At 44.5% G+C, this 21,800-nt stretch overlaps 2 protein-coding genes and 1 non-coding gene across 3 annotated transcripts; 2 read left to right on the forward strand and 1 right to left on the reverse strand.

Annotated features, from left to right (window-relative positions):
* The first annotated feature begins 5,416 nt into the window (after window positions 1-5,416).
* LOC127335909 (HMG1/2-like protein) lies at window positions 5,417-7,202 on the forward strand. Its single transcript, XM_051362649.2, has 7 exons — window positions 5,417-5,594; window positions 5,705-5,788; window positions 5,868-5,925; window positions 6,035-6,079; window positions 6,544-6,606; window positions 6,707-6,805; window positions 6,905-7,202. Exons 1-7 carry the CDS (start codon window positions 5,566-5,568, stop codon window positions 6,917-6,919), a joined length of 393 nt encoding a protein of 130 aa, XP_051218609.1. The 5' UTR covers window positions 5,417-5,565; the 3' UTR covers window positions 6,920-7,202.
* Window positions 7,203-7,737: 535 nt separating this feature from the next.
* On the reverse strand, window positions 7,738-17,427 carry LOC127335908 (uncharacterized). The gene is made up of 24 exons (XM_051362647.2): window positions 17,079-17,427; window positions 15,457-15,590; window positions 15,297-15,381; window positions 15,168-15,221; window positions 14,995-15,086; window positions 14,808-14,911; window positions 14,476-14,548; window positions 13,957-14,338; window positions 12,996-13,313; window positions 12,724-12,915; window positions 12,525-12,617; window positions 12,381-12,438; window positions 11,472-11,584; window positions 10,804-11,050; window positions 10,574-10,686; window positions 10,368-10,492; window positions 10,171-10,285; window positions 9,984-10,039; window positions 9,626-9,719; window positions 9,364-9,556; window positions 9,106-9,204; window positions 8,863-8,981; window positions 8,541-8,603; window positions 7,738-8,159 (listed from the first exon to the last, which is right to left on the reverse strand). Exons 1-24 carry the CDS (start codon window positions 17,115-17,117, stop codon window positions 8,055-8,057), a joined length of 3,066 nt encoding a protein of 1,021 aa, XP_051218607.1. The 5' UTR covers window positions 17,118-17,427; the 3' UTR covers window positions 7,738-8,054.
* On the forward strand, window positions 15,642-15,713 carry TRNAT-CGU (transfer RNA threonine (anticodon CGU)). Its single transcript has one exon. It is a non-coding gene; the product is annotated as a tRNA-Thr (tRNA).
* Window positions 17,428-21,800: the final 4,373 nt, after the last annotated feature.

The raw sequence follows: 21,800 nt of genomic DNA on the forward strand, positions 1-21,800 counted from the left end.
TACGCGATTTACCCAGCTTCGGAACACCTGCACGACGACAGGGCCTACTGCTGCTTGTCTGGAATTATCTGGGCGCTTTCGCGTTGTTACAATGAGTTGTGGTTATGCCTCTAGGGCTCCCAGGATACGGCTTATATAGGCGCACGGATCTAGGGTTTACATGGAGAGTCCTAGCCAGATTACAGGTTGCCTAGCTACGGTACAATGTCTTGCCGTGTACGTCAAGGATCCGCCTTCCATCTACGTCGTACTGGATCTGGGTTCCTCATGGGCCTTCACGGATCCGACTTCCTCCAAAGGTCGGTTAGGATCCGGCTTCCCTATCCTAGGCTGGACTTCATCCTTTATGATCAACAACAACTGGGCCACCCGATGGGCCACATGCCACATCACCGTCTATGGGCCACCCGGGCTTGCCGGGTCTAGGCACTGTCGATGGTACACCCATGAAGTATACCCACAACAGGGAGATTGAAAGAGCATGCTCTATCCTTAGTGTTTTGTGTGTATGATAACAACACTTGAATTAGAATTTTACCATATATGCTCAACTGTGTATGAATCCTTTTTAGCACTATGGATGATGACCCACCATCTACTTTTGATCATGTATCTGGTTCATTGAGTTGGTTATATGATCTTTACTTTTGGTGGAAGAGAACATGTGAGGACGAATCCATATTGTTGATTGATGTCTACGCACGCTTCTATTCCTGTAGACAGTGTTGGGCCTCTAAGAGCAGAGGTTTGTAGAACAGCAGCAAGTTTCCCTTAAGTGAATCACCCAAGTTTTATCGAACTCAGGGAGGTAGAGGTCAAAGATATCCCTCTCAAGCAACCTTGCAATTACGATACAAGAAGTCTCTTGTGTCCCCAACACACCTAATACACTTGTCAGATGTATAGGTGCACTAGTTCGGCGAAGAGATAGTGAAACACAAGTAATATGGATGTATATGAGCGGTAATAGCAATCTGAAATAAATATGGCAGCGAGTAAACATGCAGTGGAACAGTAAATAAACGGAGATTCGATGTTCGGAAACAAGGCCTAGGGATCCTACTGTCACTAGTGGGCACTCTCAACATTGATCACATAACTGAAACTACTCTACACTCTCTTGTTGGATAACAAACACCATTCATTGTGTAGGGCTACAAGAGCTCCCTCAAGCCGGAGTTAACAAGCTCCACAACATCCGGAGTTCATATTTAAGTAACCTTTAGAGTGCATGATAGACCATTGCAATTTAAACCGAGTACTAACATAGCATGCACACCGTCACCGTCATGCTATGAAAGGGGGAATAGATCACATCAATACTATCATAGTAATAGTTAACTTCATAATCTACAACAGATCACAATCATAGCTTATACCAAGTACTACATGATGCACACACTGTCAACATTACATCATGGAGGAGGAATAGACTACTTTAATAACATCACTAGAGTAGCACATCGGGGGAGAACTACTCCCTCCTCATCTTGGGAGACAACGATGGCGATGAAGATGGCGGTGGTGTCGATGGAGATGCCTTCCGGGGGCACTTCCCCGTCCCGGCGGCGTGCCGGAACAGAGACTTCTGTCCCCCGAATCTTGGCTTCGCGATGGCGGCGGCTCCGGAAGGTTTTCCGTATCGTGGCTTATTCGTCTAGGGTTTTTGCGACGGAGTCCTTAAGTAGGCGGAAGGGCAGCCTCAGAGGGGCCCTGGTGGGGCCACACCATAGGGGGCGTGCCCCACCCCTTGGCCGCGCCGCCCTGGCGTGTGGGGCCCCCCTGGCTCCTCTCTGGCCCTTCTTCGGTGCTCTGGAACCTTCCGGGAAAATAAGATGCTGGGCGTTGATTTCGTCCAATGCCGAAAATATTTCCTGTGTAAGATTTCTGAAACCAAAAATAGCAGAAAATAGGAATTGGCACTTCGGCATCTTGTTAATAGGTTAGTTCCGGAAAATGCATCAAAACGATATAAAGTGTGAACAAAACATGTAGGTATTGTCATAAAACAAGCATGGAACATCAGAAATTATAGATACGTTGGAGACGTATCATTGATGATCTGAAAGGAAGAACAAGAATTCTCTCCAGGCCAGAAGTTCCGCCCACAAGGCGCCAAAGGACTTCAAGGGAAAATCCGGCAGGCCGAAAGTTCAACCGGAAGTTTGGGGCCGAATGGAGTTACCATCCGCCCCACTTCCTGTGCGTGTGACAGCCCGACCTTCTTGGCCTGAAGTTTGGGCCGGATGTGAATTACATCCGGCCCACCCCAAATCGCCTAAGGACCAAACCTGGCAAGTTAGCCCGAAGGTTATCTTCATCTGGCCCCAAACTTCCGAGCGAGCTAGAAGTTCTGCCCCAAGCGCCATTGAAGGAAGGTCGGATATTCTGGGGGCTGGAACTTCCGGGGTACATAAACTCAGAACTTCCGCCCCCTCAGGAGCCTCAACGGCTACAAGCCTCATACGGCCTATAAAAGGGGGAGAGTTCTTCTTCCTCATTCCAGATCTAGGATACACGGAGACTTTCTCTCTCCTCCATTGTTCTTGAGCTCAAATCGAGTGGATCTCCCTCCCTAGCCAACCAAATCCCTCCAAACTTGGGGAATCGACGGAGGAGGGCTGGATCCTATCTACCCAAGAAACTTGGTGTTCCCCATACTTTTCCTTAGTGGAATTGGAAATCCTAGATCTACTATGTGGGGGTCCTTTGTTGTAGAGAATCTCGTTCTAGATCTTGTTGTGACTAGTTCGTGATGTTGTTGGGAGCCTTCGTCCTTTGTGGAGTTCTCCCCAACCTTGTGTGAAGGAATCGCCGCCTCGACCGGCCTTGGTAGTGGAGAAGTGAATAATCCTTTGTGGGGGTGTTCACGAGGAATAAAGTGAAGCCTTTGTGGCGCTCGGCACATTCATGGTCCATACCTCCTCAACGTAGACGTACCTCCTTTGGTGGAGGGAACTACGGTAAACACATCATGCGTCGTCTCCTCTACCGCCCTCCGGGTTGTCTCGCTCCCTTTACACTTGCCATTTCCTTATTCTACTTGCTTGTGTGCATTGCATCATTGTAGGAACACTTTACATTCAAAAGCAATCATCTTTACATTCTGCTTCCGCATTAAATTTGAAAAAGGATAAAATCTGCACATCGCCTATTCACCCCCCTCTAGTCGCGCCTAATACCCATTCAAAGGCGATGAATGCCCCCTGCTCGGACTAATTTTTTTTGAAAGGAATACGGTAGGGGAAGCCCCTACAGTAATTTTTTTTAAATAATAAGAACCCAAATTTATGTCCCTAGGAAGTTAACTAGGGTTCAAACGACAACGTCTTGCCGAATCATTGTTTAGGGCATGGAGATGGTGTAAGGGTATCTCCAACGGGACGACGCATTTCTGATGTCCAAATTGGCCGCGCGCATCTGTTTGCATCGTGTCAAATGGTCGCATTCGATCGCGCCCGTTTGCACCAAGGGTGTTCTCACCGGTCCTACGCATGAAAAGAGAAGATTTTTTTTCATTCAGTAAACTCATAATTTACATAATGATAGAGAAAATAAAATTCAAAAGGGCCACGAAGGCATGCTAAAACCTAGCCATCAACTAATGCTCGTTGTCGCTGACGAGGTCGATGATTTCTGCCATCCGTCATGGCAGTTGGTAGACTCACAGTGGAGAAGGAAGGGGGCCGGTGATGGAGGAGGAACGGGAGCATGAGGTGACGGTGGCCACAGATCCCAGACCGGGGATGGAGCAGGAGATGGCGCACGGGTCCGTGCAGGCGTGTCCGGAGGAGTCAGAAGCGTCCCCTGCGCCAACCATGATTCACGAAGTTGGACGCCGAGGCCGTCCCACAAAGCGAGCGGGTCGAGGTCATTGTTGGCCATTGCTATGGCGATGCTTCCTCCTCGCTAATGCCCGACCACTGGGTCTTCGTATCCCAGGCCGGGCCACATCCATCGTTGCTGTTGCTGTTAGCTCCGAGGACCTGAACGTCGTCGTCATCCTCATACTCGCCCTTGCACTCATCGTCGTACTCATTGCCATCGTCATCGTATTCGTCCTTGGCATTGAGCTCGCGGATGAAGAAGTCGACATCACCGAGGTATCCCACTCGGCATCGCGCATCGAACTCCCTACTCCGAACGAGATTCAGTTGTACGAGGTCACCGCGAACGCCGGATCGTCGCGCAGATCCGGCGCAAGATGGCTCGGTGGCGCAAGACCTTACGACGATGCTCTCGTCCCTCACGGGGGATGGGTGGGGCCGGTACGCGTCTGGAGTTCAGGTACCAGCCCCCTCCCGATAGGCCCGCATCCGTCCATGGCACCGGTCGGTTCTCCTCCCACTCAAACTTCAAAAAGTCCTTTTTTATGATGTAAATTCTGTCTGTCTCCTTTGTCCTTCCTAACGCTAGTCTAGTCTCCTTCGTTCCACTCGGTCCCAAGGTCAAAGAAATAGGTTCAGTGGTTCGACCTCCCAAAGGTTAAAGAAAGACATCTGCCCATCTGTGCTGTGCTGAACCAGTTTCTTGTTGGAGTAGACTGAATGATAAGTATGGAATTGCAACATATCATGGAAACGTGGGTCTGGGCAGGATTTCTCTTTTGCTCCAGCCGCCAGTTCTGGAACTTCCAGTTCCAATCGGAGAGCTGGCGTGCGAGGTCGACGGGAACGTTCCACTTCTTCCACGCCTTCTTGCCGGAACCCGAGCCACGGCCCTCGTGGTCGTTCTTCCCCTTGCTGTATGTCGACCAACCCTTCCCCATGGCATTAGTTGTGTGTGGCAAGGTGGAGGGCTGTGACAATGGTGTGGGCGAGGAAATGGGCGTCACCAAGAGCCCTTAAAAAGACTCGGATGATCCCAACGACTTCAATGTCTTGCCATTGTAACTGATGGGATGTCGCCCACTAGCGCATGCGCTCGGAAGGGGAAGCACGCCATTAATGCGGCGTAGAAAAGTTACGACGCGCTGCCCATTAGTTCTGCCTCGCTGAAGGCGAAGCATCAGGGTCACTGCCAAGTGGGCACATGGTAGGACCGCGCCGCGTCCGCATAGACGCATTTGCGGAGCATATTTAAGCCGCATTTACGTCTCGGCGGACATGCCAGTCACTATGCATTGGACCGCTAAGTTTAGGTGCAGACACACTTTTTAAGCGCATCGTCAGAAATGAAAGCACCAGATCGTCCTGTTATGATGAATAGAGCATCCGAAACGAAAGCACCAGGTCATCCGAGATGCCCAAGATGAATAGAGCACCATGCTCGGCCTGATTTTTTTTTGCTCGGGCTGAATCTCAGACGTCACAAGTTAACTAGGCTCAAACGTGTAGGACAGCCCAGCTTCTCGGCCCAGACACCAGAGTGCTCAGGGCAACTGACCACCACCCCACGCGGCCACTACTACACTCGTCGACTTTCTCCGTCCCCAACCAACCCCACAGTCCCACTCCCCTCCCGTTCCATCCGCTCTCGCTCCCCCGAATCCGCACTTCCACATCGCAGCCCTAACCCTTTCCAAAGCCCTAGCCGCCGGTCGCCGCCCGCCGCCCTCCTGCAACCATGAGGTCCAAGGCCAACGGAGACGCCTCGTAAGTCACCTCCTCCTCCTCCTCTCCCGTTTCCTCTTCGTGTGCGCTCGGTTCTTGCCTTTCGGTCGCACCGTCTAACTGCTCTCCACTCGTGTGGCCGCTCGCCGCAGGTTCAAGGCCTCCGGTAAGCGCAAGGCAGCCGCCGGCGGGGTCGCCAAGCCGAAGCGCGCCCCCACTCCCTACTTCGTCTTCCTGTAAGTTCCTTCTCCCTCTATCCCGCCTCCAGATCTACGCGTCTCGTCGTCTGATATTTTCTGTAAAACTTCCCGGCAGGGCTGAGTTCAGGCCCCAGTACATGCAGGAGCACCCTGAGGCTAAGGGCGTCATCGCCGTGAGTCACCTCCTCACCAAACCCTAGTTTTATTTCTAGGGTTTTAGTTCTAGGGTTTCGTTTGTATGGACGATGACTCATGACTGTGCATGTGCTGCTTTGATTTTAGGTTACCAAGGCTGCTGGAGAGAAGTGGCGCAGCATGTCCGATGAGGTTTGTGTGGTTTGTTTGCACTGCTTATGTAATTAATATGGGGTTAACTTGCTTCCGCGCCGTTATATTTCCCGCAACTTGCCAAGATACAACTAGATCTACCTACAAATAGACGCCGTCATACAACTACATCTACCCCAAAATAGACGCCGTAAGTCTCCGTAACAATGTTCCCGCCTTGGCGCAGTACGTCCGATGAAGATTATCTGATTTTTGCAGTGATTACATGTAATTAATATTAGGGGAAATTGCTCTGTGCCGTTATATTTGTCGCGACTTGTCAATATACCACCTTATTATCCAGCATCCCAACCTGCCTAGCGTTATCCCAAAATGATATTGCGCAGGAGTAGCAAAGCAAATATGGAAATAAGTTACCCTCTATGAGTCAGTCTCACTTGGCTGTGTAGTATAACATTAAAATCTGTTGAGGTTCTCAACTGATTGATGCATGCCTTGTGTAGGAGAAGGCGAAGTACGGAAGCAAGAAGCAGGAGGTCAAAGAGACCAAGGCTGCTAGCAAGAAGGTAGAATTACGACTGCATGAATTTCATGACATTAATCTTGTACTAGGCATTTAAGTATCTCAGTTTTGGGGTTCTAATGTTCTGGTTTCCATTTTAACAGGAGAGCACTAGCTCCAAGAAGGCCAAGACTGATGCTGACGAAGAGGAGGGAGAAGGTTCTGACAAGTCCAAGTCCGACGTTGAGGATGATGGCGAGGAGGTATGTAAAATTTATGCATCGCAGTAGGTTGTATACACTGCAGTGTGGATGGAGTTTACATATATTGTTGCTAACATCTCTTTGATTGGCTTATCGCAGGAGGACAAGGAGTAAATAGTAGCTTAGAGAACAGCAGCTGTACATCATCAGTGCTTGCTGCTTAGGGCTTAGCTTGCTATGTTCCTTTTTATGTAATGTTATTCTGTAAGGAGAATGTTTAGATGCGTACTCCTGGGCTGCGGCGTGCTGTAGGTGTATCTGTTTGGCTAGTTCTGAAGAAAAGCTTAAGACTCTTGACTGCTTTTCTTTTGTGGACCTCCACAGCATGTGTAAACAGCCATCTTGCTTTCTTTTATCAACTGATCTGATGACTAGCCCGCTGTTGGCTGTCCTGTGATGTTCTCGTGTTATGTATTACTTTTGTGTTGCTTCTTGTTAAGTTGCTGATGGTCCACCTGCGTGCAGCAGTATTACACCCACTCCTGGCTTGAGCAAAGCTGGAGCTATATCTGCTTGACTAGCAGCAAAGAAAAGCCAGACTGCTTGACTACTTTTATTTTAGTGGACCTCTGCAGCGTGTTGTTTGCTTCAGGTTATGTTTGTGATGTTACACCTGGATTCAGTTGTATACTTGTATTACACTCATTCTTTGATTCTTGCAGCACACTATTTACAGATTCTTTCATGTACTACGAAATCTTTGTAACCATGAAGTCATGGTGTTATCTTCATCAGGTACGAGTACAATAAGAAAGTTATCCATGTAAACAATAAAAAAATGGTGCATTAAACAATTTACTTTGTAAACTTCTGGCTGAGATGCTCTGTTCTATCTACCAACAAAATCATTTTTAAGGCAGCACAGCGTAGTATTCCACATGCATGTGAGGCCAACTTGACAAGGCAGTTGACAAACCATAAGCAGGTCGAAAGAGAAGCCAAGAGGAAAGTTATCCATGTAAACAATCAAAACTGGAATAGCAAACAATTGACTATCTAAATTTCCTGCTGAGATACTCTGTTTTCTATCTACAACAAAATCATTTTTAACTTTTAAGGCAGCATGGCGTAATGTTCCATATGCATGTGAGGCGAACTTGACAAGGCAGTGGACAAACCACAAGAAGTGGAAAGAGAAGCCAAGAGGACTTTACAACTGACTGCCCGGCAAGTACGGTTAGCCTTCTCAAACAAACATCAAAATGAGGACTTTACAACTGGAGGAGTATCTCTGCCATGCCTGCCATTGCTATGATGAGCTCTTCTCGTTCTTTGTGGTTCGCAGCAGCTCTTTCGCCATTGATGAGAAGGACTGAGCGCCATTAGCCATATCTGCAGATCGAAGATTAATGCCCTGCAAGAAGCACATAAGAACATGTTAATGCCCTCAAGTTTAAGCAGAATGTTTCTTACAGGGTCTTTCACGTTCATATGGATTTTTGAAGAATATATGGAAGTAGGGAATGACAAGTGGGTAACCAAAATGAGTTCAGAATCTGAAGAGTTCAGAGCAGACATGGTAACAGGAGTAAACATATAACACTACGGAAATGCTTTGCGTACGATAATATCTGTACAACTTATGTACGACTAGACTCACGGTGGGCTTTCCATCATTTGGCCCACATACTGACTCATGCTACGATGAGTCTGATCGTACACATCTATCGTATAAATTCTGTCGTGTGTATAGCATTGCTCATAACACTATTACTAGGGGGCAAAGGGATATTACCTCCAACTTTTTAATGTTCTCTTGCAGCTTGTTCCCGATCATTTTTGGAACACTGGTGGACTCCTGTTCATGTCAACATTCAAAGTTAGTAAGGGAAGTCATAAACTTAAAATATATATTTTCCTCGAGGGGAACTAACTTATATTATGCTTGCATTATTCCATGCATAGCTCATGTGATTCAATGCAGAATTGCAGATGCTCATTGGTTCCTAATATAAAATAGTAACCTATATGTACAAAAATATTGCAGGCCGAATTATAAACCGCGTGCAATGGTAATGTATTGTGTTTCATAATTTAATGGTCTTCTATGCACTCACATTACTTGTAGCATATCCATACTTCATCTTTATCTGGTCAATTTGTCTAACCGGTGGTTCATCTTCAGGTTTCTTGTTTGCCGAATTCACTTTTTCTTCTGTTTTGGGCTTCAATTTTCCTGTGCATACAACATTTGGACATCTCATCACATCTTCACAGTTGCACTGGAACGATGATTTAAAAAATCCAATACTCTGGATAACAAAAATACATATAATTTCCTATTATTATACTTGGCTGACCTCTAAGAGTTTGGAATCCCTTGCTGATTTTCTGTTTGCTTAGACCTGGGAAGTGTGGTCCTTTCTGCTTCTCTGTGTTGTCTTCAATGTCGATATCATCTTCAGGAAGAAACATGTTACCGTAAGTACAAAGAGACCCTTGAACAAGCAAAATCAATGTAGTAGCAAACATGTTCTAAAGCAGATACAGGTGCTAAGATGGGATGGTGATTCCTAGTGCCTACATAGCCACCTTTTAAAACTTTGAACAACACATACCTATGTCTAGCTCAATGTTTTCATCATATTTTAGTGAACTGTTCCTTCTCTCAGATGGTGGGGTGAAGTTGGCAGAGGAAAATATTGAAGCCAGGTCTTCAGAACTTGTTGCAATGAACTGTTCACTGCTGTTTGCGTCACTCTCTTTCGCCTTGCTTCCTTTAGCGTCTTTCATAATCATTCCAAATATGCCCTGGAGAATTTCCGTTGTCATATAGAAGTAGCACAGATGACTTCAACTGACCTAAAATTAACTAGTTACCTTTTTCTTTTCTTTGGGGGACTTCACTACATAGGAAGATTCTTCTCTGGGCGGGTGGTCTTTTCTGTACACTGTATTAATACTGTCTACATGCCTGTGTACAAATCACACTACTTAGATAACTATGTTAAGCAATCTGAAAGGAACCAGCAAGAGAAGACGTTCTTTTTAGAGATAGAACGAGTATTTCCGACTTCAGCTAGAAATTAATAATGAAATCATTATGCTTGGCATTCACCAATCAGAGCAGGACCTCTATGATGAAACAATAGTGCACTAGATTGCAAAACTCAAATGTTGGAAAACATGGTCAACTATTCGTCATTACGAAATTTACACACTAACCATCCTAGCATACCTGTAGGTGTCATCCTGACAGAGAGTAGAGAAAAAATATGTCTCCTCTCCATTAACCTGTATGATGAAATAAACCATTTATAACTGAAAGCTACTATTTTGAGCCATGCATATAGTTGCACTGAAGTCATTAAAGAATGTCTTCCAAAAAATTAAAATCTTAGAGAAAAGCATGGTGCAATCCTTACCAAGATTATTTCTCCATTAGATGAACATGTTATGGAAATAGAGGAATTCAAGGAATTTGAATATACAAAACCTCGTAAAGAGGCTTCCTTCAACAAAGATAGATCTGGGATTGATCTGCAGTTTCACAAATATACAGGAACTCATTGACCTTACTTGAATGCCCTTGTGCAAAGTTTTCAACTCAACTTTGCCTTACCTTATTTCTACTTTTCCATTGGAGAAGACTAATACAATTCCAATCTCAGAAGAAGTACTATGGATAAGAGATGCAAAACAACAATGACCATTTAATTTCTTCTTATTAGTTATGTTCTTCATTCCCTGCACAAAAGTTTGCTCCATAATGAGCCAGAGTGACTCACGTAGAAGTAAAACTTTTAAGATAACTGGAAATATAAATACCTGAATCGCATGGCTCAAAGAAAACAAGCGGATTGCATCTTCAGTACAAAGTAACAGCAACGATTCCTTCGACGCTGTATTGTGGTTATCAGATACATCATTTGGAGATAACTCTGCATAATGGCATTATGTGGCTTTAGAATGGAATAGTAGCATGGCAATATTATCTTCAAAAAAATGTCGATGGCTAGATGATACACCGAAATGTGGATTAAGGTCATATAGCTCACCCAATTTCTGCAACAGAAGGGCTCTCGAGGGTCTGTTTGTCTGAACTGGGTTGGTGTTCAAAAGTTTTCCAGTTTCTTCCTCGAGAACAGAAATAGAAGAATCTTCCATTCCTACTATCAAAAGATCCTTATCGTATCCATTATGGCTGTAGAGTTCAAATTGCAAGGAGGAAATTCCACCCGATACTCGACACTCAAGCTGTTTTTGATACAATATAGTAGCATCATCTATTTTGATAACTGATACCTGAAAACATGATTTTCCGAAGATGTCACTTAATTGACTGAATATTGAGTTGAATAACCATATTTGAGGAATACATTCATGATACATATGCTTGTAATTCAGTGATCCCCTTCTATATATTACTCGACATATACATGACATGAATTATACTTAACAAGAGTTGTTGAGTTGCTTGTAATAGCAACCATTAATTCAAAAAATTATTTGAGATAGCATAGCAAACACACACCGTATTTAGTAGCTTTATTCAGTTTTACTATTGTAGACAAAGTGATAAGATTTTATCCCTACTATTTTGAAACTTTGATACAAAAGTGTTGGTAAGAGATACTAAGGAGTTTGCTGTGTTAATTTTACGGTGCTTCGAGCTTAGTAGTTCCAAAAAATTGAGAAAAAAATTGCATAATAACATATTTCTTACAATTCCTTTTTCTGTCCCAACAGCAAAATACTTCGAGTTAGAGATCATAGAGCTTGAGGTTACAGCTCCCTTGAGCTTTATACTTCTTGCATTGTAGTTATCCCCTTGCTTAGCTGATGAGTCACAAAGATGATAGTTAAATAACACATAGAAACTTCATATAGATTAAAATATTATTAAGGAAGATACATCAACTCGATGACAGCACCAAGAAGTGTTGAATTGCTGACAACCATTTATGTAGCTTTTCTCATATCATATCTACAAATTCTTTCTACTTGTAGACACAAAAATCAACATGTAACTGGGTGAGCTATATGACCTTTCTATGTGAAAAGAATGCAGCAACTCCACATCATCTTTTCAGTCTTCACTGGTATTAATATTGCTAAGAAATGGTTGTTGATATTATTATTTATCTTTTTTGGTCTAGAGAATAGTTTTTTTTTAATATTGCCACTAATCAAACAATAATTTCAGTACTCCCTCCGATTTATATTACTTGCCGCTAGTATGGATGTACCTAGAATTAAAATATGTCTAGATACATTTATAATAGTGTCAACTAATATGGGTCGGAGGGAGTACTTGTAACGGGAAAGGTTTGTCTATGCAAACCCTAGTTATGATAGTTCAGAACTTGGTGACACAAGCTGCAAACTTATGTTTATTAACTGAAAGGAAGTGATGTTAGACTCGAAATGTGCCTATCTGAAAAGATAATGACTGTATACCTGCTATATAAGTTTAATGTTCCAACAAGAATCACTGACTGTGCCAAGTTATAAATGCTTAAGTGCAAAGTATTGAGATTATTGTGGCGTAAACTTTTTTGTAAAATACTAGAATCAGAAACCAATTTAGTATCTAGATAGTAGCTCGACTGGTGGAAAATGGGTAGATCAGTACCATGCAAAAAGGATAATATATTGTCGTTAGAGTCTTTCTTGAATGCGATGATGCGGACCTGGAAAGAAGGAAAAAAAAATTATGCACTACAAGTGCATGAAACACATGCAGAAGAAACTGCCTTGTAGTCATGGAATAGCTTACCGTTCCACTCTGATCCCCAGATATAAGAATGCTGGAGGACATATCAAACTGCAATGAAGTAATACGGGTGCCACTTGATGTATTGTCTTCATTCTGTGCAATTATCAAAAACTCCTGATTAGAATGAAGTAAAAAAAAAGTGTGCATGAACATTCATAATTCTGAAATATCTAGTAAAATAATTGTGATTTGAAGTTACCTGCTGCTTTATCATAAAAATCTGCATGAGAAGAGGACATGATGCATCCCAAAAGCTTATCGTTCCATCCATATGTCCAGTTATATACAGGTTCCTGGTCTTATGGATGTTGGTAAAATTTGTGGAATTCTGGCCCTTATCCTTCATTGAGAACAACCATGTATATTTGGTGGCCAACGATGAAAAATAATCCTGTACATCAAAAATATGAAGCTGTCTGGTAAAAAAGTTCATGTTTGTTTGCAAGGTATAATTTGCAAATCTAGACATGCCTCATCAGCTATTGATGTACGGCCACTTGTGTAGAACTTTGCAATGTTGATGCCTGAATCACCATACGGTTGCTTCACATATGAGTGGTTTGGAAGTGTTGGTGGTGACCTTGACTGAGAGTGAAGGAGGTACCGCTCAATTTCTGAATCATCGTATAAACAGATTTGACCAGATTTCAACAAGAGAACGAGAATATTTTGTCTTTGCTTATTTGGGTCGCTAAGCCCTATAACAAGCTCCATTCCTTTGCAAGCTTCTGTGAGGGGTAATACCATCTTTACAATTCGAGATTCACTCTCTTCATTCAGAATCAGGACCTGTGATCAGAAAGCACCAAACGGAAGGTTGAACAAAGATGCAGTTCTCACTAAACAAAACAATCAAGAGATTATCCATGTAAACAATCAAGAGATTACAATATTCGCCAGAAAGAAATCAGTAATTCCAAGTTCCACCTATGCTCATAAAATGGATCTTTTTGTCTGGTTTCTGGACAACAACAGCCAGTTTGTGGCACTTCTGCTAAGCATTTACTTGAAGTAGTCCCCTTAGAATTTTAAGAGTTCAAACTAGTCTGTTCCTAAACCAGTCTATCATCCAGTTTAAATTGATCTGTCACCGATCGACCGGACTCTTAAAACCCTAGAAAGTGTTATACTGAGAAGCAAAATGAAAGAAGGATTTCCCCTACAAATTCATACCGCCGTTCTAGAATGGAACTCCACTTTCAATAATGTCAGTATCTTATTGACAACCTGATTTAGAGACAGTCCTAGCAGGTAGATATAAGAAAATCCATACTCCAATTATTTGCAATCAGCTAAAGCATGCTTGGATACATGATGCAAGTTCTGGTAACTAAAATGACATTTAGGATAACAATACCCACAGGGAAAACATGCACTTGAAACGTATGGTAGGAGCAGTACCCAATATGTAAGAATATTTAAGTGTTTCTACCTGAGATAAGTATGCATGTTCGCTATATCCATTAATATACAAACGTCCAGACTTTCCATCACTAGCTACCCATCTCAAAGAGATTATTGGGACCTTGTCTAGCTTGTATCCAAGGTTGAGCCTCTGAAGAGGTAGGCTGTGATTACTCAACGACGAGGAATTTTGTGCACTTGAAATATCAGGAATAGCCCAAAGATAGATATCACCACTGTCATATCCAATAGCAACTTTGCTTCCATTGGTACAAGCCCAGCATGATGACGTCACGGTTTTCTCCTCCTGGTGTGATTGTTGCTGCGTAATTCTACCGGTTACAAATACCACTTTGCTTGCCTTAATATCCCATAAAGCCATGACCCCATCTCTGAAGATAATGAGCAACCTGAGAGGAAGAGTGTAACTTAATGAGACATTTGACTATGCACACCGAGAGCGGTATCAACTAAAGAATTTATGAAAGATGAACATGCATATGATTGGCTTAGAACACGAAACTAGTGGTGAAAATATGAGACAAACCTGTTGTATTCGGCAGAAGGCTGTGGTGAAACAAATGCAACTTCTACCCCATTACCAACATTTGCCGTGGAACCTTCAATAAGAAATAGAACTTGAGTCCGAATTTGATTTTCAGATTCAAATTACATTGGCTCTTATTGAAATGATTACCATTGTCAATGTGAAGTTTCTTTCTAAAAATTCAACAAATATCTTAAAGAGGATGATATTCTGAATATAATAATAAAAGTAAATACAAAAACTAGATGAATAAATAGCTAAAATTGAGTATGTAGATGGCCTCAAGAAAATTCGAGTATGTAAGATATAAACATATCGATAATACATCCTACCATAAGATTCAGCAAAAGGAATGCAGTATGGCATGTCCACTAGACATCTCTGACCCAAGTCAAGCTTCAACAACGACACATTTCCAGAATTGTCTCCTACATATCTGCACAAGATAAAATTCTCATTAGCACAGTTTAAACCCTCCAGTATCCATGCCGTAGTACATTCAGTAACCATATGGCTTACATGTAGAAGCTCTTCTGTAGCACGGCAAACGCGGTTATCTGCTTCTCAAAAGGATGCAGATAGCAGAGCTTCTTCGTGTCAATGTCCCACACCTGCATACGATGCCTTCCCGAGTTAACAACGTGCACCGTTTACTGAATTGACAATGAAAAATGTCTGGGAATGGAACGTGCCTCAATCTGGTTCTGCGTGTTCACGTTCAGGAGAACCCCTTGGCCATCGGCGAACTGAAACGGGGTCCAGGTTCAGCAATGCAGCATTCGACAGAGATAATCAGTGGGATCGGAAGCAGTGGTGATTACCCGCAAGAACTTGGAGGGGATAGGGGAGGGGGACTGGAGCAGCGCCTGCGTGTTGTCGCGGCCGAACAGCTTGATCTGCCCATTGCTGCAGGCGTAGCAGATCGGCGTGAGCAACAGCGGGGAGAAGGGGGTGGCGTATCCATCGGAATGGAAGGGTTACCTGGTGGCGACGGCGAGGACGTGGAGGAGGGGGTCGTAGGCGAGGAGGGCGGCGTCGGCGGGGACGCCGTAGTGGAAGGCCAGCCGCGGGCTGACGTCCTCTGCGCGCAGGCAGCCGATGCTGCTGCTGTGTTGCTGCAGAGAAAGAGCAGTTAAGTAAGTTTGTTTGAAAACTCGAGGGCACTTGCTTCCGTAGCATAGTGGTATTGCGTTCGCTTCGTAAGCGAAAGGTCGCGAGTTCGATCCTCGCCGGGAGCTTTTCCCTCACTCACATGATTTTTTTTTTTTTTTTTTTTTTGCGTAATGAAAGGAAAAGTGCAAAGATGTCATCGTTCCTTTTTCTTTCCGCCGTTCTATGCTAAATCTCATCCAAAATTAATGAAAGGAAAAGTGCTAAGATGTCACGGTTCCTGCTTCCTACTTACTCCAGTAATCATATGAGTACACGTGTCAGGATGTCCTGATCACCCGGTCCATGATTCCAACCGACCACTCACATGGCCCGGTCACATCGAGTGAGCACGTAGCACACCATATTTTAGATGTTGCAATCTACACGACCAGGACTTGCACACGCGTCAGGTTAGTTGAACTTCAAGCACGGAGCAGCTCCAATCAACATTTTGTTAGCATCGAGTCTACTGTCCGTGCCACTGTCAGCAGCACACGACCTAATCCACGACGCACCTTGCTCTGTTGCCCTACTGCGAAGTTACCGCATGTCTTTTAGCAATATTGTGATGTCAGAAACGAACCTCCTATCATGCATGCTACTAGTCCCAGGCCTCTCACCACACGAGATGTTATGCAAATCGGCATGTTGTAATAAACCAGTCGGTGCCTGCAGGCCAAAGCCGGCAACGCCATATGTCAGACCCGGAGCATAAGAATAAGCTAATCTCGTTGATCTCGAAGAACCGGCCTATCATATTTTATTATCCTGAACTTCCACCTATACTATACACTACACTACTGCACTACTGTAATCCATCCATCGAACTTGGTCAATCAAAATTCTTATCCATATAGTGGTGCCACGCCACGGGGTAGAATCATTCCCCGAAACGAAGAAGAACATAAACAATGCGTCCGTCCTTGGTTCCACATTAATGAGATCACATGCTTGGGTCTCCCAGTGGCAGCGCTGCCTTAATTTCTGAATCTTCCACCGGTGTTTGAAATTTGAACAGTGTTCAGATCGAATCAACGACACTCTCTGTCTCTGTCGATTCTAGCCAGCGTTTCGGCAACGGCGTCTACTACGAGGTAACATTCTTTTCTTGTTTCGACAACAACAACAAATATAGAATGTGTCATTTTCGAAGAGCTTCGGGTTTTTTTTTTTCTAAAGAAACCAAGCAAGTGAAAGAATTACGTAGAATTCGGTCGGTGGAGAAGGGGAGGAGTGAGATGTGGAACTACTCCTTTATCAGGAAAAGAAGCCATTCTGGGATACCCACCCTCGAATTTCATCTACCTACGCTTTTGTGCAAAATTGCGTCTAATCTTTAAGTAAGTCCCTACCACACAGCATGGGCCAAGAACACGGAACCTGACCAAAAGGGATAGTAGAATGGCAGCAGGGAGCGTGCTCTGTGGATGGGATCGAGTGAGAGAGGTTACCTTCTTGGAGGCCTTCTCCACGAGCTTCTTGACGAACATGGCCGATCGATCCACGACCAGGGCTGCCAAGAATCTACGAACAGATAGACGAAGATCGAGGACGCCTCCTTCCTGCACCCGATGGAAGCAGCAACACCTGCCAACTTGGCCTTGAGGAAATCAAATCAGGACGGCCGGGGCCGATGGAGGAATAAGAAACCAAGATGAAACCGTCGGCGAACGCAGGGATGAGGAAGACAGGGGGTGGCAGAGAGACAGGGGAGGAAGAGGAAGGGGAGTTTTGTGTCCGACCGGAGGGCAGTTAAGGATTAGGTTGATGTACGCTGTCTGTCTTCCAATGCAGAGTGAGAGGAGGGAGGGGTTTAAAAGGAAGGAGTTTGAGCCATGGACTAGCCCACCACAAACCGACACACATAATTGCGCTTGGTTCAACGAGATCGGCCAGGGCGCAATGGCGTACAGGCACTTGGCATCGCCTCGACGCAACAGAAGCAGACAGCAAAAATAAAAACCCTGAAGACGTGCCTTTTCCCTCCAGCCACATCCATGTCAGTATCAACGAGGACAAGGGTAACGTGGCAGCCAGGCAACTCGCTTTCCTACTGGGCTATAGCTGAAACTGAAACAAATCGATCCAGTCGGTGTGCAGCTGCCTGAGTTGAGAGAGCCTACAGATTATTATTTTTTCGAAACGGAAGAGATCCTGCATATGGAATGCACTGAAGATGACGCGGTTGAAGAAGCAGGCATCGCCTGGAAAGGAAAGAAGTGAAGTCGCCGAGCTGGTGGAGTGAGCTGTTGCTGGTTTTGGAGAGTCCGTTTAGCTGTCTGTAGAAGTGATATGCTTATCTGCTCGAACCTATTTTTGCCAAGCATCAATTGCTGCTGCGCGAGCGGCGGCAGATCGGTAGGGTAGTAGCGTGGCGTCGCAAACTGAGTACAGTGAGTCACCGTGGTGGACCTGGGGGTCACCGACCATGTATGGTCGTCGGTCGTGGTCGGTGCGTGCTACCAGATTTCAGATATCAGGACGTGGTGTGCTCCGTGTGCTTGCCATGTGTCAAGACTCGAGAGGAACTGAGCAGAGGGAGTGCCGGAGCAGCGTATTTTCTTTATTTTTTGTTTCTTTCATTTTGCAGTTGATTGGGGGTTGAATCGGTTCTACGCGACCTATATGTGCATCCAAATTTCATTGACAAAGTACATTGTCAAATATTATTAAAAATGATACTACCTCTGTCCATAAATAGATGCCAAAAATTTGTCTAAATTTGAATGTATCTAGACATGATTTAGTGTATAGATACATCCGAATTTAAATAAATCTTTGGCATCTATTTATGGACGGAGGGAGTATTTAATTTTAATTATGGCATTTGTAAATTTGAATTGTTGTTGAATTTATTTGTGTTCCAATGTTTCTTTTCAGTCCATATGCATGTTTCCTCGGATAAGCTGTTATAGTAGAATAGGAAATGATAAATGAATAGAGAATAGAAAGAAAAAAAAGAAACATGGACAAGTTGGATATTGGGAGAGGACAATTGGTGGCGGTAAATGATGTCTACCCCATTTTCTTCCTTTTTTGCCTCCAAATGGACAAATGCGGCAGTCAAATGGAGGATGACCCTTATAGCATCTCCAAAAAATACATAATAAGGCTATCTTCGGGGCGTCAGAAAATACTTCTAATGCAGGTCCGATGCAACAGATGCGCTAGTCTTCACCTCCTACCAAAATATTTCGCAGCTATTTACATGCTATCATATGGAATGGCCGATATATTTGATGAGTATCTTCAAATATGTGAGAGCACTTGCCTTGAGTCCATGTACTGCTTTTGTCGAGCCGTGATTGCCGTGTTCGAAAAATATTACTTGAGGGAGCCAATAGTTGAGTATAGAAGGCGGCTATTGTCTATCAACGAGTCTAGAGGGTTCCCAGGCATGATTGACAACATAGATTGCATGCACTGGGAGTGGAAGAGTTGTTCATTTGGACGGAAGGGTCAGTACATCGGCCATGTGGAGGGATGCACTGACAGCACTGTCATTCTTGAAACAGTGATATCTCAAGATTTATTGATTTGGTATTCATTCTTTGGCATAGCCGGTTCCAACAATGATATCAATGTGTTGCGCTGATCACCGGTTTTCAACAGGCTTATGCAAGGCAAAGCTCCTCAGGTGAGCTACGAGATCAATGAAAATGACTATGACAAGCCATATTATCTTGCTGATGGCATCTACCCTAATTGGACTACACTGGTGAAGACTATCGGTGATCCAAATTCGGAAAAGACGAGGACGTTTGCCAAGATGCAAGAGCCTTGCAGGAAAGATGTGGAGCGGGGATTTGGTGTGCTCCAAACTCGGTGGGCAATTGTTCGTCACCCGGGAAGAACATGGTCGCTAAAGACCATGCATGAGGTGATGACATGTTGCGTGATCTTGCACAACATGATCGTTGAGAACGAGCGTCCTGATAGCCGCAATGAGGACCAATGCGATTTTCAGGGTGAGTTGGTTGCACCAATCCCTGGGGCATCATCCTGACGGCAGTATCTGCATATGAATGTTGAAGTCACTCTCGAGAACATGTCCAAACGCCTATAAATGGATCTGATTAAACATCGGTGGGCATTGAATGGCCATGAAGACACAGCGTAGTGCTCAATATCACCTTATTTTCATGTAGACTTTCAAAAATTTGGATGTAATAACCAATACTACTTTTTTTTTTGAACAGGAGAGGTCCCGAAGGACCTAGAGATTCATTATCAGCGGTGGAGTAACATTTACACAAAGGGTCATGAAGAAAATAAAAATTACAAACCGACCCAAACTTTTAGCACTATGGACCTTTGATCGGTAAAAGAAAACGCGATCAAGGCCAGCTCTAGATCCACCACCGTCGAACTCGCCGGAGCCAACCTCCACGCCGCCGGGGACGAAACCACTTGGGGCATGGAGGCGGGAGCTAACTCCAACGATGTTGTTGAGCCTCTGTCTAGATGATTGGAGGTTGAAGAAGTCCTGCAGACGAAGAACAAGCGTTGTCTCATGATGGAGGGGCCGCCCTACGACCATGGTAGACGGCGACAGTGGCGCCGTAGAAAACCTCCAAGGGTGGAGGGGCCGCCCTTCGGCCATCAGATAGACAGCGGTGCCATGAGAAACCTCCGACGAGAAGCCTGTAAACTTCCCTGCTGTGGACGCTGATACGTCTCCGACGTATCGATAATTTCTTATGTTCCATGCCACATTATTGATGATATCTACATGTTTTATGCATACTTTATGTCATATTTATGCGTTTTCCGGAACTAACCTATTGACGAGATGCCGAAGGGCCGATTCTTGTTTCGCTGTTTTTGGTTTCAGAAATCCTAGTAAGGAAATATTCTCGGAATCGGACGAAATCAACGCCCAGCATCTTAGAATCCCCGGAAGCATCCAGAACACCCGAGAGTCGCCAGAGGGGGGCCACGGGCCCACCAGATGATAGGCCGGCGCGGCCCACCCCCTGGCCGCGCGGCCCTATGGTGTCGTCGCCTCGTTGACCTTCTGACGCCGCCTCTTCGCCTATATAAAGCCCCTCGACCTAAAACCTCGATACGAAAAAGCCACGGTACAAGAAACCATCCAGAGCCGCCGCCATCGCGAAGCCAAGATCTGGGGGACAGGACTCTGTTCGGCACGCCGGGACGGGGAAGTGCCCCCGGAAGGCTTCTCCATCGACATCGCTGCCATCTCCACCGCCATCTTCATCACCGCTGCTGTCTCCCATGAGGAGGGAGTAGTTCTCCATCGAGGCTCGGGGCTGTACCGGTAGCTATGTGGTTCATCTCTCTCCTATGTACTTCAATACAATAATCTCATGAGCTGCCTTACATGATTGAGATTCATATGATGATGCTTGTAATCTAGATGTCATTATGCTAGTCAAGTGAATTTTACTTATGTGATCTCCGGAGACTCCTTGTCCCACGTGTGTAAAGGTGACAGTGTGTGCACCGTGTGGGTCTCTTAGGCTATATTTCACAGAATACTTATTCACTGTTATGAATGGCATAGTGAAGTGCTTATTTATATCTCTTTATGATTGCAATGTGTTTTGTATCACAATTTATCTATGTGCTACTCTAGTGATGTTATTAAAGTAGTTTATTCCTCCTGCACGGTGTAATGGTGACAGTGTGTGCATCCGTGTTAGTACTTGGCGTAGGCTATGATTGTGATCTCTTGTAGATTATGAAGTTAACTATTGCTATGATGGTATTGATGTGATCTATGCCTCCTTTCGTAGCGTGAAGGTGACAGTGTGCATGCTACGTTAGTACTTGGTTTAGTTGTGTTGATCTGTCGTGCACTCTAAGGTTATTTAAATATGAACATCGAATATTGTGGAGCTTGTTAACTCCGGCATTGAGGGTTCGTGTAATCCTACACAGTTAGTGGTGTTCATCATCCAACAAGAGGGTGTAGAGTATGCATTTATCTATTCTGTTATGTGATCAAAGTTGAGAGTGTCCACTATTGAAAGTCTAATCCCTAGGCCTTGTTCCTAAATACTGCTATCGCTGCTTGTTTACTGTTTTACTGCGTTACTACTGCTTGTTTACTGTCCTGGGCAAAGCACTTTTCTGGTGCCGTTGCCACTACTTATTTATACCACCTGTATTTCACTATCTCTTCGCCGAACTAGTGCACCTATTAGGTG

Source organism: Lolium perenne, chromosome 2, assembly GCF_019359855.2.
Source record: "Lolium perenne isolate Kyuss_39 chromosome 2, Kyuss_2.0, whole genome shotgun sequence".
NCBI lineage: Eukaryota > Viridiplantae > Streptophyta > Magnoliopsida > Poales > Poaceae > Lolium > Lolium perenne.